The 18908-nt window shown below is 46.3% G+C and overlaps 1 protein-coding gene across 7 annotated transcripts in view; it reads left to right on the top strand.

The window, feature by feature from the left end:
• Positions 1 to 12569, top strand: part of RBPMS (RNA binding protein, mRNA processing factor) — a 140369-nt gene extending 127800 nt beyond the window's left edge. For all 7 annotated transcript variants that reach the window (XM_072625506.1, XM_072625509.1, XM_072625512.1 and 4 more), the window contains 2 exons: positions 5886 to 5991; positions 12451 to 12569. In XM_072625506.1, coding sequence (XP_072481607.1) covers positions 5886 to 5900 — 15 coding nt within the window. In that variant the 3' untranslated portion in view covers positions 5901 to 5991; positions 12451 to 12569. The remainder of the gene's footprint in view (positions 1 to 5885; positions 5992 to 12450) is intronic.
• Positions 12570 to 18908: the final 6339 nt, after the last annotated feature.

The raw sequence follows: 18908 nt of genomic DNA, 5'->3' as shown, positions 1-18908 counted from the left end.
GCCTGCCTGATGCTCCTGAAGCCACAGAGGGCCAGAAGAATGAGGAAAGGAGACGTCAGACTTCCCAGTAAAAGATCCTTTGATAACCATGGAATTAGCGTCAGCTAAGTGGCAGAATCCAGAGTCGGACTGTCAGGGATGGAGAAGCGAGTGGAAGGTGAGAAAATAGAAGCAGCGTTAAGTTATACGCATCTGTCATGAATGGGGAAATTTTATTTTGTATTGAGCTAATACAAAATATGGATCTTATGTAAAACATTGGGTGAGTTATTTGTGATAGGCCTTTGTACACCCTTCATATATTTGCAGGGACTGAAAATGTTGCTAGGGAGAGGGAGCTAGCACTGGTGCAGCCACTTTCTTATGTGGGCATTTTATTTACTAAAAGGGACAGGAAAAGCACACTTTTGTGAGGCACAGGGAATGGTGACTTGGGAAGTAAGAGCAGCAGTTGTGGGAGGACCAGAGTTTTCACTCTGTGTGCCCCAGGGAGAGGCAAGAGGACATACTTCTGATGAGAAGGGTGACCGCAGGGCAGTATTTCCCAGCAGTTCATTTATCCATGACTGTTTTTAGTTCTTCGAAGTTTAGGAGACTACTGTATACTGGACATGTCTTATCTGAGAGAAATGTGCGTTCTGAAGTTCTCAGCCCAAGTCAGGGATAAGTCATCACATCTATCGGTCACGTTTCATTTGAATTGGGCTCTAAAGAATGGGTAAGAGGGGCACAGGCAGAAGAGGGCACATAATGATGCCCTCTAAGTACAGAGCCAGGTCTATGCGTGGGCACGGAGACAGGAGGTGACAGCTGGATTCTGACAGGTTGTCCAGGTGGCTGGAGCTACCTCAGGAAGGAGAGTAGAATGAAGTTGGTGTGGAAAGGTACCCGGCAGATGGTGGGAAGGACTTGTGTTCAGCACAGGGCTGGGGGGCTTGTGTCTTAGGGTGTGACTGAAGCTGTTTGTGCAGCTACGCAGGTAAGAAGATGAGCAAAGCGAGGCCTTTAAGGCTCTTCCTCTCCAGAGGTGAGAGGTCCATGGGTCTGGGGCCCTGCATCTTTAGGGGATTTTTCTATCAGTGGTGCTGATGTTTTATCTCATCCTGTTCCTTTTTCTTCTTTGTTATAGGGGATGCCTCTAAGAGAGGGGAGGAAGAGATCTAGGGAGTAAATCAGGTGATATAAACAAAGAGTTAACAATATTAAAGAAGCTGCTCCAGGGCTCTAGGAGAGAGGTGATGAGGGCGAGAACCAGGGTGGCAGCCGTGTGAGTGGAGAGAGAAGGGCGCCTACAAGACGTGGTACCTGACTGGATATGGGGAAAGGGGGTGCAGAAGGACTTACGGTGGAGGCTGTGAGCCTGCGAGATGGGGAGGAAGAGATCTAGGGAGTAAATCAGGTGATATAAACAGGGTTAACAATATTTAGGAAGCTGCTCCAGTACTCTAGGAGAGAAGTGATGAGGGCGAGAACCAGGGTGGCAGCCGTGTGAGTGGAGAGAGAAGGGTGCCTGCAAGACGTGGTACCTGACTGGATATGGGGAAAGGGGGTGAAGAAGGACTTACGGTGGAGGCTGTGAGCCTGCAAGATGGGGAGAGCTGTGGTGCCCCAGAGTTTGGGGGTGGTTTGGCTCACCCCGCTCTGACTCCCTTTCCCATGGGGGATGGAGTTTCTCTTTCACAAATCTAATTTATTAACTGCAGTTGAAACATAAATATTCTGGTGGGCTGTGGGAAGACAGGCGTGCTCAGTCACGGCTGTGAATAGGTCCATCCAACTATTTTGAAAAGCAATATGGAATTATTCAAGAAAAGTTACTAAACTGCATCCTCCCCTTTGACCTTGTGATCCCACTAATGGGTTTATGGCCCAGGGAGCTTCCTGTAAGGGAGAAAGGGCCCATCTGTGCAGATACCCTGACAGCTGTTCAGTTGGGAGACAAACTCGTGACTGACCGTTGGGAAAGGACAAAACTAATCCTAGGTGCTACACACAGGAGAGCCCAGAGGGAAATGGAAAGACTTGTGTAAACTGAGAGAGCTGTTCTGAGGAACTGTATATACCCTGGTGTCAGCACCACCTTGTTGGAGTCAGCCCACAGCCTTCTTTTGGCTCAACAACCACTGACCTGCCCAAGTGGCCTGGGCTCTATCAGTCCTAACACTTTGTGGCTGTTACGTTTATGGGTTTTCTGGAGTGTTTGTTTAGTTATCCACTATGGGGAAACAAAATTTGTCAATTAGAAAACATACATACACACATTCTCAAGAAAAGTCAAGAGACATGTTAGAAGGATGAATTGACCTTTAGTCTTAGTGACTTAAGAGTGGTCCCATTTCCCCTCTCCCGTCCAAAGCATAAAGCCATGGAAAGAAGGTTGGATTGGGAGTCCAAAGACCTGGGTTTGAATCTCAGCTCCACCACTTGCTGTGTGACCTTGAGCCTCCTAACCAGTTTGGGCCTCTGAGGTTCCTTTCCACGATAGCCCTTTATATGTTGCACATGCACTGCCCTCCTGATAAATGGAGATTGACCAGCTCACTGGAGAAGAAAACTAGTCTCTTTTGGATATTCTTTAGACTATCCAGGCCGGGTAGGTATTATTTGTTCCTATGGGTTTTCAAGGGTAGAGTATGATCACTTCAGTGTTTTCCATTTTTGATGAGTTGTAGTTTGTTAACTTGTGTAGACCCCCCTCTAATCTGTTTACACCAGCAATGATTTGAATTAGTTTAAAACTTGTGAATAGTGCCACAGGAAGGTTACCTGCCCAAGGCGTTGTTGTTAAAGCGCCCTTAGTCACTGACTGGTGTCTGGGACTTGAGTCCCAAAACTAGACCATCTCTTCTTACCAGTTCTCAGGACTGAAAGGAATCAGGAGAAAGGACCAAGCACACGTGCTTCCAAGACCACTTTCATTCTGCGTTACTAGAGGCAAGTAGGTGGATCAGTGGATAGAATGCCAGTCAAGAAGACCCACAGGAGGCCCATATCCTCCCTCCTTGTCCTTTCCTGAGCCTGAGGGGCCTCAGGCAGAAGGTAGCCTTTAGGCTGAGCTTCGAAGGAAACCAGGGTTTCTAACAGGTGGAAGTGAGAGGGGTGTTCTGGGCTTGTTCATCAGCCATCACAAAGGAACTGAGATAAGAACAGCAGGATGACCATTTTGGCCAAATGGAAGAGTATGAAGGAGAACACTGTACAGTGGGGATAGGCTCTGAAGGTCTTTAAATGCCTGGTCGAGGAGTTTATATTTGATCCTGGAGCTACTGGGAACCTCTAGTCTTTGTGGAGTTGGCAAGTGGCATGGTCAGACTGTGCTTTAGAAAACAAGATCACCTTGGTGGCGGAGTGAAGGGCCAGATGGAGAGGCATTAGAGGTGAGGAAACCATTAAGAAGTGCATAGGACCTGAACTGGGGTGGGGACTGTGAGCAGAGAGGGCAGATACAACAGGACTTGCAACTGAAACCGTCTTTGGACTTTGGACCATTTCCCCAGAAATCAAAAATTTGAGGAATGAAAAGTATACCTGGAGAAAGGCTCATTCACTAAATGATTCCGAGAGCACATTTAGTCCTATAATTTTATACGATCTTCCTGAGCCTTAAGGCACTGAGAAATATAGAAGTTGGGGAAGGTGTGGTCAGTTAACTGAATTGTTATATTTCATTCAATTCATATGAATTGATCATTACTATGAATTATTGATCTGGGGGGTCTTGGATTGACTGCCATTATTAAAAGAGGCCTGCTGTCCAGAGGAAGAGAAATGGTTGCCACTACCACCCTTTTCCTTGGTCAGACCAAATCAGAATTATTATATTAAAATCTAAGCACTATTATTTTTTCAAAATTTATGTGGTTTTCCAAACAAAATCAGAGTGAAATCTGAACAAAGATTAAAGCCTATTTCTTAGACTTCACTTTCCTTGCTTTTTCAATGCAAAATGGCCAATTTGGAAATAGTTTCCTACTTTCTCAGTGGATAGGGCAAGTAGTGGAGAAGGGGGGAAGGAAGAGAAAAAATCTGAGCTGAAAATGAGGGATATTTTTAAAAATTAGAGAATAATCCCCTCAAAAGTGACAAAGCACCATAATGGAATATTATTGTGTCATAGGAAATAATGAATATTGATTATTCAGAGAAGCAAAGGAGGATGGAAATGAAAACAACAGACCCAGTGACTCCAACAGCAAAGAACCGAATGCAGTATAGTTAGAATGGCCAAGCTGGGTCCAAAGGAGACGTGAAAAATCCCTTCCTCCTTTACGGAGATGGGAGATGCTCCAGGTAGAGCGTCTCCCTGCAGTTCTCCTAGGAATGTGTTTAACGTGCTGCTTTTCTTCAGTTGTCAGCAAGGTTTTAATGCCTTGCCAGGTGCCACGTACCTCTGAAAACATGTGTGCTCCTTTCTGTATTGAACCTGGAGATGTGCTGTATTGAACCTGGAGGATTCTGTTCAGTTCTTTAACTTCTTCCTTACTCATCTTTTTGTTAGATTTGTCTGGGTCTAAATGGGATACAACTTTTGAGACCCTCAGCTGTTAGTTTTTTTATACTTTCACCTTTTCTGAGATGATTTCCCTCCTTCGTCTTAGCTGTAGCCTGTGGTTCTCTGGAGAAGAAGTCTTCTGATCTCAGGCCACCCCACTTAACCCTGGCAGAGAGTGGTTGGGGCAGCTAGGTGGTGCAGTGGATAGAGCATCAGTGCAGGAGTCAGGAGGACCTGAGTTCAAATCTCCCCTCAGACACTTGACACTCACTAGCTGTGTGACCTTGGGCAAGTCACTTAACCCCAACTGCCTCATCCTGGGTCATCTCCAGTCATCCTGATGAATATCTGGCCATTGGATCCAGATGGCTCTGGAGGAGAAGTGAGGCTGGTGGCCTGCACAGCCCTCCTTCACTCAGAACAAAGTCCAGTGCAAGTCATGTCATCATTTCTCTGATGGCCTGGTCTTCTTCGGCAGTAAAGGACGAACACACACACAGCCTGTGGTTCGTGCCTCTCATATTTCTCAAATTTATTTTAGTTATGCTTTCCCCATTAGGTTGTATCTTTTTGAGAGTAGGGACTCTTCTCTCATCATACTTGGTTATAAACATATGGGGCTTTTTCATTGCTGTTTTTAAGTAAAAATAGGAGAGAAGGAATTGGATTACCTCAAACTGGTTCCCCCCCTTTGTTTACTCTAATACCTAGCATCATATTTGACTCATAGTAGGTGATTAATAATCCATTGATTGATTGAGGAATTAGAGATACGTTAGTGCAGATTTCTTGGTATTTATCTTGGAGATATTGTGTACTGACTTCTGGGTGTCCTTGTCGTCCCACAGTGCAATGTAAACTCCCTGAAGGCAGTGTTTTATCTTGGTTGTTGTTGTCCCAGGGCTGGGCATGGCAGTGGCACACAACTGGTGCTTAATAACTGATTTTTTTAAGTTGAATTATGACATGGTGCAGTGGAAAAACTGCTAGATTTGAGCCAAAGGACTTGGATCCAGTTGCTAACCTAGAGAAGTAGAGCCTGAATAGTATGCACACTCCTCTCTCAAGTGAGGATGGTGGGCTAGTGACCTTCCAAAGTCCTTTCCTACTCTAAACCTGTGACCTTATCATCATGTAGCCCAATATCCTCAATGCACAGGTAATCAAACTAATGCCTAGAGAAGAGAAATCGTTAATGGCCACACAAGGACTCAGTGACCATGCTGGGACTCAGTCTCTGGTCTTCTGATATCAGATGCCAAATGCTTTCCCAGGGCTTCAGGCATGTGTTCAGACCCTTACAAATCTCACCATTCCTGGTTCAAAGCCAGGGGCTCTTGGGGCACCCCCTGGAGAGGACTGCATGTTCACAGGTGCTTCTCTTCCTCCCCAGGTACCAGGTGTGTGATGGCGGCTACACTTTGTCTTGTGGGTATTGATACAATCTTTGGCAGTGGCTGCTAGTTTTGTGAGCTGTTTTGTAAGACTGCAGCTTACTGGTGAGTACACGGAGCATTCCAGAAGGTGATGGGTTTCATGTAAGAAGGACTGATTCCCTGCATTTGGTAAAAAGGATGCAAAGCCTACCTCACATGCTTCCTAGCAAGACACTCAGCAGCTTTTAGCCTCCGTGTCCTTATCAATACAATAGCACCACCCTCTTAAGATTGCTAAAATGAGATCTTTGTCAAGTTCTTTGCTAGTCTTAAAGTGATATATCAATGCTAGTTATTAAGATGTGAATTTGCCTTCTGCCTCAGGACACTCAATGGCTGCATGACCCTGGGCGAGTCACTTGTCCTCCTCCAGTGAAGCTCCAGATTGCTATCCACCCTCCCTTGCAGGGGCGCTGTGAGGCAGCACTCACCATACACATTATACTTGTTGACTGAATAGGGTGAGAAGCCATGGCTTTCAGAAAGCTAGACGAAGAAATAAACCCTTTTCCTGGTAGAGAAGAGCAGTCAGAGGGTCTCTGGGGTAGAGGGTTGGCGGTACTGACGTGAGTGGAGAAGCAACGTCCCAAGTTATCAGGTGCTTGCTATGAACCAGGCAGTGAGAGCCGCAGGGGTGGAGCAGTGACCTTCTCATGCCATGAGATCTGCCCAGGAGAACGTGGGGGTGCTCTTTACTACCTTTCTGATCTCAGGCCAGCCCTTCCTTTGGGCCTGGAAGGTGGGGCTTTAGCTTGAAATCCACAAGATGTGAGGTTCTAGCGGCCCTCGTTTTGCATCGACTATCACGTTTGCTTTCAAGTCAGAAAATGGAAATGGGAGTTTCAGGACCCTTCAGGAGAGCTCTGCTGTTTGGGTTGGGAATCAAGCCTTAGGCTGAGAAGAGTACACAAACCCCATGTTCCCCCTCCCCAGGTTCTACAGAAGCACTGTAGAACTGTTGTCCCCCCACCTCCTCACCTCTCTGCTGGGTTTTGGCTCAGTGTCTTCACATACACAGTCTGAGGGTTGACTGCAGCCCCCAGCAAAGGCCCCAGATAAATGGCCCACATTCCACTGTTCCTGCATTCTTTTCTCCCATGAGATTTCAATGTGTATGGCCATTGAGAAAATGGTGGGGCATCTGCAAAAACTGCAGACATCTGGACTCTCCCTCTGTCCAGAGCAGGTCAGACCTTTTCACCCATCTCTGCCAAGCAGGAGGTCTCCTTTCCCAACCTTTCGTCATACTCTGGAAGGCAGAGTGGACAGGAAGTCAAGTCATGACTGAACACAAGATGTTCCAGGCTGCAGTCAGTGGGCAAGTCTTCCTCACTTAAATCCATCTTGTGCACAAATCAGAAAGACATCACCCCTACCATGTTACCATGTTTACCTACCTCAGCGTCCTGTGGCAACAGGCAAGTGATGAAGCAGCAGGTGCAGAAACACTGGGAGCTGTAGTCACGTGCACACAGGTGGCCCAGGCCACAGGATCATCTGAGTGTCTCAGCAGCCTTTTGGAAGGACTTCACCATTCACCTCCGGGCATGAGGAAGGGGCTAGAAATGGTGCCCTAAAAATTGCCTGCTTCACCCAACCCTGAACCCTGTGGCAGGCAGGGATCCCAGTTGAAACAAACAAAAACTTTTACAAAGATGATTCCACTCACCATCAGTACCTGGAATGTACACACTGTTATGGACAATATGAATTCCAGTAGACCTGAAAGATGAATGGCTCTTGGTGCCAAAGAACTCAGCGGGTATAACATCCAGGTAAACCAGTCCCAAGGGAAATAAGGCTGGCAAATGAAGGTGAGTTCACTCAAGTCAGAGCTGGATAGAATGTTCCTGGAGTGGTCATGTGGAGTGATGGGGAGTGTCCATGAAGCTGGTGTAGGCTTTGCAATCAAAGCTAATCTAATCAGCAAGCTTGTATGCCTCTCCTGATGTGAATGCCAGGCTCATGATAATGCACTTGCCACTTGCAGGAAAGTGCCACACCACCATCATGAGTACACAGGCTTCTGCCTTAACCCAGAGGTCAAAGGAAAATTTTATGAGATCTGGAGACCCTTAATATCATGTACTGAAAGAGGACAAGCTTATAATTCTGGTTGGCTTTAATGCTAAAGCAGGCTCAGACCACCAGATATGGTAGAAAGTCCTTGGCAGAAATGGCCGAAACAACAACCGCGCTGATCAGTTGCTACTGAAGAATGGTGCATCTTATGACCGCCAACAATTTCTTTTTACCTAAGTGTAATAAAACTTCAAGAACGCACCCTTGCAGAAAACATTTGCATTGAATAGACTATGTTATTTCATGGAGAGAGAGTATGTAAGAGTGACTAAGGCAATGTGTGTGCAGAGTGCTGGACTGACACAGACTTATCCTCTCCAAGCTACATATTCACATTCAACAAAAGCAGCATCCCCAAGACAAAAGACCACCAGAAGAATTAATACCAACAGACTAGAGTGCTTCTCTGAGCAAGAACAGCTCCTTGCTAACTCAGAGGGAAAGTGGAGCCAACAACAGCTGACAAAAGTGGAGCAGAAAAGGAGTGGGCAGCTTTCAGAGATTTGGTATACGGCATGTCCTCAGCTAGGTCATGACACTTGCAAACATCAAGACTGGTTTGACAAAAATGATGGGGAAATCCAGAAGCTGCCAAATGAAAAATGAGAACTCCAAGGGTTTACCAAAAAGATAGCTCATCCATCACCAAGAAGGCAGCATTTAACTGTATCAGAAGTAAAGTATTGTTGTGTTCATCCTTCATTGCCGAAGACCATGCCATCAGAGAGATGATGACATGACTTGCACTTGACTTTGCTTTGAGTGAGGGAGGGCTGTGCAGGTCACCAGCCTCACTTCTCCTCCAGAGTCGTCTGGATCCAGTGACCACTTATTCATCAGGATGACTAGAGATGACTCCAGAAGTAAAGTGTAAGCAAAGCTTAAATGCAAGATTCTTGGCTCAGTAGGAAGGCGGATGAGGTTCAGTTTTATGCTGATAGTTAACAATCCAAAGTGCTTTTATGATGCCCTAAAGGCTGTTTATGGGCCAAAGACTTGTTGTGGTGCATCTCAGCTACTCAGTCCTGGTGGAGCCACACTGATTAGTAATAAGGACATGATCCTGGAGAGAGGGGGGAACATTTCTATAGGATTCTCAACAGATCGATCACTGCTGAAGTCATTGACTATTTACCTTAGGTTGAAATCAATCCCTTTCTAACCAAATTTCCAACTGAAGAAGAAGTTTTGAGGGCCATTAGGCTCCTCTCCTGTGGCAAAGCAGCTGATGCACATTCTATTCCAGCTGAGATTTACAAGGAGGAGGATCTACTGTAACCCTTTTCTGGGTTATGTGGAAAGAGGAGCTTATATCCCCCAGGTCTCCATTGTCCATCTCTATTAAGGTAAAGGAAATAGATTGTCTTGGGACAGTGTGGGGGTGGGGCAGGGTTCTTGTCAGAGTCCTCCTTAAGAGGCTGATCCTTCACCTGGAGGATGGTCATCTACCTGAGATCCAGTGTGGTTTCAGAGAGGGCTGAGTAACAGTCGATATGGTGTTTGCTGCCCGACAACTCCAGGAGAAATGCCAGGAGCAGAACAGAGGTCTATACACAATGTTTGTAGATCTGACCAAGGCCTTTGACGCTGTCAGTTGTGAGGGCTTGTGGAACATTATGGCAGAATCTGGTTGCCTGGAAAAGTTCATTAGCATAGTACGTCATTTTCACGATGGCATGCTTGCCTGAGTTCCAGATAAAGGACAATGCTCTTGCACTTTCTTGGTTACCAGTGGGAAACATGACTGTGTGCTTGCTTCCATGCTTTTTAGCATGTTTTCAGTAGTGTGGTGAGAAGCCTTCAACAAGGATGAAAATGGCACCAAGGTCTGTTGCTGCACTGATTGTAAACCACTTAGCTTGAAAAGGCTATACGCCAAGACCAAAGTGCAAGGAGAGTTGGTACATATTTTTGTTTGCTGATGATTATGTACTCAGTGTAGCCTCTGAAGCTGAGATGCAACAAATTATGGATCTGCTTTCTATTGCTTGTGCTAACAATCAACACCAAGAAAATACATGTTTCCTATATCATCCATGTGCGAGACTATCAGCTACAGCAAATGGAGAAATTCTGAATGCTATGGATAAGTTCACTTACCTTGGCAGTGTACTTTGGTTGATGCACACACTGCCAGAATTAGCTGAGCGTTTGGTAGGTTGTCAAGGAAACTGTTGAAGAGACAATCAAACTGAAGGTCTCCAGAACCATTGTTGTATACCTGTGAAATGTGGATAGTGTACTGGTGTCATGCCAAGAAAGGCAATTGATTCCACTTGAATTGTCTTAGGGAGATTCTGAAGATCCCCTGGTAGGAGAAGGGACCAGACACTGAGGTCCTCTCATTCCAGCTCTACTGTAGAGAGCACAGCTCCAGTGGGCTGGCCACGCTGTCTCAATGCCAAACACATGCTTGCCTAAAAGACTACCTTACAGAGAATTCACACAAGGCAAGCGCTCACACAGTGGTCAGAGGAAACAATACAAGGAGCTCTTAAGGTCATCAGCTGTGAAACATGGGAGACACTGCACAGAAGGTCCCATGCTCTGAGGGAAGCAGAATTGCAATAGCTCAAAAGAAACATGAGATTCGCCAACTTGGAGCCATCTCTTCTCCAAATGGTCTTATGGACTGTGCATACCCGACCTGTGTTCAAGCCTCCTGTGCTCGTACTAGTCTGGTCAGCCACAGTGCTTGGACTTCTGTGCAGCGATGTCCTCGTTCTCATCACTGTGTCTTCCCCGTTGGACTGTGAGCTTTGTTTTAGTAGAGTACCTGGCTAAATAGTAGGCACTTAATAAATGCATATTGACTGACTGATGAACCTGTGGTCTTTACACATCATCGGCTTTTCCTGATTCTTTAAGGCAGCTCCGTATTACAGTGGATAGCAAGCTGGACCAGGAGTCAGGAAGACCTCAGTTCAAATCCAGTGTCAGATGCTCAATAGCTACGTGGCCCTGTGATTGATTTTCAGTTTCATTGTTTCCTTTTATTCTGATGATTTGTGTGGATGTATCAATGTGTTCATCTCCTAATTTCCTGAACCATCAATGAAACTTAAAATTTCTTTGTCCTAACAACAGCATCCTCTGATATAAGTCTGCCTCTCATTACTGTTCTGGCTTCACACCATACAACTTGAGGTCTCGCATCTATGTTGTCATCTACTGTTTACTACTGTTCCTGCAATTTAAGAGCCAGCATTTCTCATAGTCAGGATTTACATAGTGTTTTAAGGTTCGCAAAGAGCTTTATAAATAGGATTTAGTTGGATCCTCACAACCCTCAGGGAAGTCGGTGCTGTTATTTATCCCTTTTTTACAGAGGAAGATACTGAAACTGAGTTACATAGTATGTGATGGAGGATTTGGATGCCGGTCCTCCTGACCCTTGCCTTGTCAGTGCTCTCTCTATCTTATATCTCGTGTGTCTCTTGAACACTTACCTTTTTTCTGATCATACGACACCAGTAAGGAAAGATGGAGTAAGTAGGTCACCTCCATCTATGTGGTGTGGTCTGCCCCAGGGGCTTCTTACCCTCTGCTCCCTGGCCTCCAGCTCTCCAGCTGCGGGTACAGTTGGCACCACAGCTCCCCCATGCCCCCTGGAAATTGCTGTTCTCATATCTAGCTCCAGCTTGGGCCTCCTCTGCAGAAGCAGACTGCATTTTCTAAATTTAAAGTCTGTTAATTTCTTTTACATCACATTCCCATCTACTGAGCCGTCACTTAACAAAACGACCAACACTGACCCTCTAAACAAGCTGTGCCATGCACCACACCCTGACTCTCACAGCTTCAAGGAAAAGATGAGGAGGCGGAAGGTCCTCCTCTGGCAGGCCCTATAAGCAAACAAGGTCCACAGTGCTGCAGTGACAGGGCATGTTGTTTCACCTGGCTGCCTCCATGGTGCAACTCCGCTCTCACTTTCTTCAACTGAGTCTTTCATGGCTGTCACAAGATTAGAGAATGTGAGTCGTAGGGGACTTGGAGACCAGCCCACTCCCCCAAGAACCCTCACTGTCCCCACCCAGGAGGCAGGCATAGCAGAAACTGTTGGAGGGACTGAAGGCCTCTGGGAGAGGCCTCCTGTCTGAGAACAAGGCCCATGTTTTACCTTTTTGTGTACCTCCAGCACGTCGCATAAGGCTGGGCACACAGCAGGCACCTCATCAATGCTTGCCTTAGACTGTCCAGATCGATGGATAGGAATCTTTTGGATTGACTCAATCATTCCGATCTTGTTTTCTTCCCAACTAGATTTGCATCTAGGTTAGGACTGGACAAACTTACCTGCCCAGTCAGAATAATAATACTGTATCCCTTCACTATGAGATGGGCCAACCACATAGCAGAAGGGCAGGTAGACAGGCGGGCAGGCAACTCTTTTGAGGATCCATGGCTGCCCCCTAATCTGTTCTTGCTTTTCTGTTTCAGGCTTGAACGAAGCATCACCTGATTGTGATTCCTCCAAGACTTTGCCACAGCCTCTATCACACATCTGTACTTGTCGAAGAAAAAGTATAATAATAAATAAACATGTTTTTTCTCTTTTACACTGTATAATATAAGAAATAGTGTTTCTGTGAATGCGTGGTCTGCCATCCATTGCTGAAGAGTTTGACTGAAGTTTGAAACAGCACATAAACACGCAGCAGGAGAGTGTTTTCTATGCTGAACGTTATTAAGGATGCCTGGATAATCATACACTGGGTTTTTGTGTTTGACTTCTGAATGCTTAGAATCAGAATTTTATTTTGTTCACCTCTTAAGCTGCATGTTTGGGGAATTTAAAAAAATCTTACCAGCTCTTTTGTATTGTGAGTTGATGTATTTTTGTTCTGGTTCAAGTGTGGGGGAAGGTCCTACAAGGTGTGTGTGTCAGACACAAAGTTGTATATAGTTATGGAGTTGGCTTTTAACTCCCAATTCTGCTAGCTTTTTTAGGCAAGACAGCCTGGATCCTTGGGCAGAAGCTCCTTTTCTTGGTATGGTTGCAACTGGAGGAGCTGAAGTCTTCTGGGTCTCATGCTAGTACCAAGCCATAGGGCCATTCCAGACTAGGTGAGGGAGACCCATGGTGGGGTGGGAGGAGAGGAGGAAGAGGAACAGCCTTGCTCTTCCATTTGTCATCACACCCCTTACTCCTTAAGGAGGAGCACCTGGGGAAGGGAAGAGCTCTTGGTTCCACTGTGGTCAGAAACCTTGGCTCAGGGTTTAAGGGAAGCTGACCCAGCCCTCTCAATTCCCTGCACCAGGGGTTCTGTGAACATAAGACTAGGTTATTGATCTTGGGCAGCCTGTTCTCTATTCATGAGAAAATGTCAGCCCAGCACAGAAGGAGCTGGTGTGAACCACACGGAGTACTGTGTCTTCACACCTCAAGAGAGACCTCCTCAGAACCAGTCCTGATTCTCCTTTTGGTCCAAAGTTTGTTTGTGCTGCTTGTCTGATACTCTAGAGGCTAATAAACATGGTCACCATTTTATCATAGGTGTGTTCACCCTTGTTTGCTGTTAGGTTGGTTTTTGTTACTCCTAGCACAGAGTTCTGGAAGGAAGGGCAGGGAATTAGAAAGTCAAGGTTTCTTAAGTCCCAAAAAGCAGCATGGAGAAGGGGCTAAGGTGGAAGGTACTATACCTTCCTAGTGTTCAAGGGAAAACTCCAGCACAAGGCTTACTGGTCTGAAGAGACTGCTGAGACCGTCATGGCCAGCTCGATGCCTCCTTCAGAAGCGGCTGGCTGGGCGAGCTGGCGCCCCCAACCTGTTACACTTTCTTTCTAGAATGTCTGAAGGGTGTTGTTGGGTTTTTTTATTATGACTTCTTTTTAAAGAAATAAAATTTTGCTTCTAGCTGTCACACAGTTGCCTTGGCACATTCTTTTTGCGTAGGAGGACAGTGCAAGGCACTCTGCATTGTGGACCATGGATCAGCAAACTTTTGAATGCTGAGGAAGGATTGGGTATGCCAATGAGCACGTCAGACACAGGTGGGAGACGGAAAAATAGCTCCTGAAAGCTGTGTCCTGCTGTGGCACTTAGGAATCCCTTCTGTGTTGGGTTAGAACCCACCCATCACCTTAAATATTCTATCTCAGCTGATCCCCGAGACAAGCTGGCCGCTAGGTAGTACAAGGGTTCGTCTCTTTTCACAGAAAAGAAAATGTAAGCAGGGACAAGTTGAATAATGTCACCAAAAACACACAGCCCAGCTGGCAAGTCTATTGCCTCTTTTGCCATAGACTATGGTTCCTAACCTAGCATCTGTCAACTTTTTAAAAAAAATATTTGGATAACTATTTCAACATAATTGGTTTCCTTTGTGACCCTATTTATCATTTTAGACATTTAAGACACATTGTTCTGGGAATGGCTGCGTAAGCTTCGGACTTCCTTGGGGTCCACGACAAAAAAAAGTTCATCCCCAACACACCCACTGAAAGTGAAAGGAGTCCCCAATTCATGGTAAGAGGATATGAATAGACAGTTTTCAGATGAAGTAATTAAAGCTATTTATAGTTGTATGAAAAAATGCTCTAGAGAAATGCAAATCCAAACAACTCTGACGTGCCACCTCACATCTATCAGATTGGCTAGTATGACACAAAAGTAAAATGATAAATGTTGAAGATGTGGAGAAAATTGGAACATACTGTTGGTGAAGTTGTGCACTGATCCAAACGTTCTGGAGAACACTTTGGAACTATCCCCAGAGGGTTTTGTCCCAGCAATACCCCTTCAAGATCTGTATCCCCAAAGCGATCATAAGAAAGGGAAAAGAACCCAGAGGTACAAAAATAATTATAGCAACTTTTTGTGTGTGTGCGGTGGCAAAGAATTGGAAACTGAGGGGATGACCAAGGATTAGGGAATAGCCAAACAAGTTATGGTATAAGCATGTGATGGAATATTGTTGTGCTGTAAGGAATGATGAGCCTGGGAAGACTTACAGGGACTGAGGCTGCCGCGTGAAGTGAGCAGAACCAGAACGTTGTACACACTGCTCCCCTCAGCAATGCCCCGATCCAAGAAAGCTTCCAAAGACTTGTGATGGAACACACTCTCCACATGCGGAGAAAGAACTCTGGAGTCTGAATGCAGACCGAAGCAGACTTGTCACTTTTTTGGTTTTTCTTTCTCGTGGCTTTCCCTTCTGTTCTGTTTCTTTCACAACATGACTGATGTGGAAATAATACGACTGTATATGTACAACCTATGTCGGTTTGCCTGCTGTTTTGGGGAGGAGGGAAGAGAGGGAGAAAAATTTGGAACTCAGAATCTTATAAAATGAATGTTTAAAAACTATCTTTACATGTAATTGAAAAAATAAAATAAAAAACTATTCAGTGAAAAAAAATTTTTAAATGAAAATAAGTGAAGGGACTGCCAAGTGGGCTGTGAGAAGCCAGAAGACACCTCCCTGCCAGCCGAGATGCCACCCTGGGCATGTCCAGCCTCACCTAGATCCTGCGCAGTGAGGTCTCCATCCATTTACAGGCACTTTTGGGGATACAAACACAAGCCTCTTTCTGTACGTGGCCTTTAAGTCCTTGATACCTGTTTGGTTTTGGCTGAGTCACTGCAAACACTAGGCTAGGTTTTCTCTTGGACCAGGTACTTCTCACTCCAGATGTCTTCCCTGACCTCTGGGCTTATTCCAGAACATCTCTGGGCATGTGGGTATACATGTAAAGACCCGTCTGCCACAATGGGTCCTGCTTGGCTCACTTAGCAGCACACAAGCCAGGTCTGGTGGCCTCGGGCCCTGCCCTGTCCTCACACAGGGACCACCCAGCTAAATGTGCTAAACTTGCGATCCCCCTCATCAGCCCATGGCCTTTAACCCAGGGTCTATGAACTTTAAATGTTTTGAAGCTTTCAGTGTATATAAATGGGTAATACTATATATCTTATACATTTAAAAGACAAGATTCTGGAAGCGGCCTATTGGCTTCACAAGAGTACCTGCCAAGGGGTCCAGGGCACACAAGAGGTAAGGAAACCCTGCCCTAGAAGCTGGGAGCGGGGTGGGACAATCAGGGAAGGCTCCTTTGAGGGGGTAACCCCTGAGTGGAGCCTGGAGGGATTCTCTCAGGAAAGCCCCTTCTAAGCTCTAGCATCGAGCGTTCTCCAACCTCACACACCTCCCACAGCCAGAGCCAAAGTTGGGAACCAGATGACTTCTGAACTGTGATGGGAGGAAAGTGGTATGTGAAGGCGGGGGGCTGTGGCATGCTGCCCACATCCCTTCATGCTCAAGCCCAAGAAGGCCACTGAGTGAGGTCACCGCTACATGGCAATGCAGCCTTATTTGTAGTTAGTAATGTCCCCCATTGAACGGGCATCAGGAGTCCTCTGAAGACTCTGTGATGACCCTGATAGGTCTGCACCTCCCCGTGGGGCAGACTGCAGCCCATCCACACACACCCTGCTATTCTGGGTCTTTCCAGTGTGTGAGATCTTTCTTCCTAAAGGTCATCAGGGGCAGCTAGGTGGTGCAATGAGTTGCAAGTTAGTTGCAAGAGTTAGGAGGACTTGAGTTCAAATGTCACCTCAGATACTTGATGCTCACTAGCTGTGTGACCTTGGGCAAGTCACTTAACTCCAATTGCTTCATCCTGTCATCCTGATGAATATCTGGTCACTGGATTCAGATGGCTCTGGAGGAGAAGTGAGGCTGGTGACCTGCTCAACCCTCCCTCACTCAAAACAAAGTCCAGTGCAAGTCATGTCATCATTTCTCTGATGGTATGGTCTTCTTCGGCAACAAAGGACGAACACACACACACACCTCAGGACCGCCTCCTTTTCTGATCACAGGTTTCTGGGGACTGCTTCTGTGACATTTCTTGCACGATGCTCCCATGCTCTAAAGTTTGGCTTTCCGACAATTGGAATTCTTTAGAAATTGTGCTGCGCCATGTTTCCAAATCATAGAACATTTACTGAATGTTGGCATTAAGAGAAATCTGGGTGTCAGAGAACAGGCAGCCTGGGATCCCTGAAGGCGTGGCAGGGCTTCCCAACTCCATCCAGAGAGGCTTCGGTCCAAACATCGTTACAGTTTATCTTGGAGTGTTTTTCTTCTTCATATAAGTGGGGCACTGTGCGTGTGCTGGGATGGGGGGGAGGGTCTAATGCTCTCTGCTGTAACCAGTATATTCCCTGTCTATTCTGTTAGATTGGGAGCTCCTTGAGAGGAGGAAGGGGCTGTTTCCCAGTATTCCCAGTGCTCAGTGCAGCACCTGGAATAGAGGAAGCAATGAAAGCGGTGAACTTGTGTGGTCCCCTTTCTGCCCAAGTGTTCTCCAACGCAGATCTAGGGTCGAGATGCCCCAGTAATGCAGCTGAATCTACTCTAGCTAAGCTTGGCAGCATGGGGGTATACCTGGGTTCTTTATCCTGATGCAAACAAATTCCAGATCCATGATGCTAGGACTCTTTCCAAGGAGAGGCCAACAGTGCGGACAGACAGACCTGAATGAGCACCCATCTTCAATAGTTTAACTAAATCTCAGAATGTTACAACTAGAAGGGGATTTTGAGACCTCCTAGATCATTTCCTTAGTGCAAAGAGCTAGAAGACGAGTTCAAAGCCAGCCTTAGACACTTTCCAGCTCTGGGACCCTCAGCAAGCCACTTCACCTGTTTGCCTCAGTCTCCCCAACTGTAAAAAGGGACAATACTAGCAGCTACCTCCTGGGACTGACAGGAGGATGAAGTGTCTATCACACTTCTATGCTGCTTTAAAAGGCACAAAATGCTTTCCTCATCACAACCCCACAAGGCAGTTTCTTGCTATTCAATCGTTTCAGTCATGTCTGATCTTTTGTGTCCCCATTTAGGGCTTTCTTGCCAAAGATACTGCAGTGGTTTGCCATTTCCTTCTCCAGCTCATTTTACAGATGAGGAAACTGAGGCAAACGGTTAAATGACTTGCCCAGGGTCACCCAGCTAGGAAGTGTCTGAGATCACATTTAAACTCAAGTCTTTCTTACTCTAGGTCCAGGACTGTCCACTGCACCACCTAGCTGAGGCAGAATTCTCATTTGGATGGATAAACTGAGGCACAGAGTGGTCAGGTGACTTAGCTGACATAGCAAAGTGAATGCCAGAGCAACTGGGGTCTCCCCAGCACCCCAAACTCTAACAGAAGGAATACAGGGCAGCAGGGCAAGAAGTCAGCTTGGCTGACTCCCAGCAGCCTCCGCTTGCCTTATCTGATTTTCATAGGAAAACTTGAAGGCAACATAAGACAACGTGAAGACATCTTCCTGATGCTGGGATTCTGAAAGCACTCTTGGCAAAGGGTGGTGCACAGTGGCCTAGGCAGGTAGGGCAGCTGAAAGTGAAGCCATGCCATCCATCCATCCATCCATTTGGGGTGCCCCATTGCTCTTGGAATGGCCTTGACCTTGGACCGCCCTGGAAGTACTCACCCTTTCCCAGGCTCCTTCCCAGACAAAAGCCTCACCTTTCCTGACCACCACTCCCCACACACAATGTCAGCTCTTCAAGTCCAGCACCTGGCACACAGCAGGAGTTTCATCAAGGCTTTCTCATTCCAAGATATCGTGCAAAACAGCTACCTCCAGAATGTGTCCACGTCAGATTTCCAGTCTCTCACCTGCAACTGCCCACAATCACCACCTCAAACTGGACATCCCATAGGTATTTTCAACTCCACATTCCAAAAATGGCACTCAATATCCTTCCCCCAAACCCTCCCCTTTTCGGAGCTCCCTGTCACCCTCCCAGTTCTCCAGTCTCACCGCCTCGTTGTACTCCTCAACTCCTCCCTCTCTGTCCCCCATATCCAGTTAACCAGATCTTCTCCATCTTACCTTTATAATCTCCCTGGCATGTGCTCCCAGACTGTGACACTGCTGACCCC

The sequence above is a fragment of the Notamacropus eugenii genome, chromosome 7, assembly GCF_028372415.1.
Source record: "Notamacropus eugenii isolate mMacEug1 chromosome 7, mMacEug1.pri_v2, whole genome shotgun sequence".
Classification (NCBI taxonomy): domain Eukaryota; kingdom Metazoa; phylum Chordata; class Mammalia; order Diprotodontia; family Macropodidae; genus Notamacropus; species Notamacropus eugenii.
This window is presented reverse-complemented; position numbering and strand designations above follow the sequence as displayed.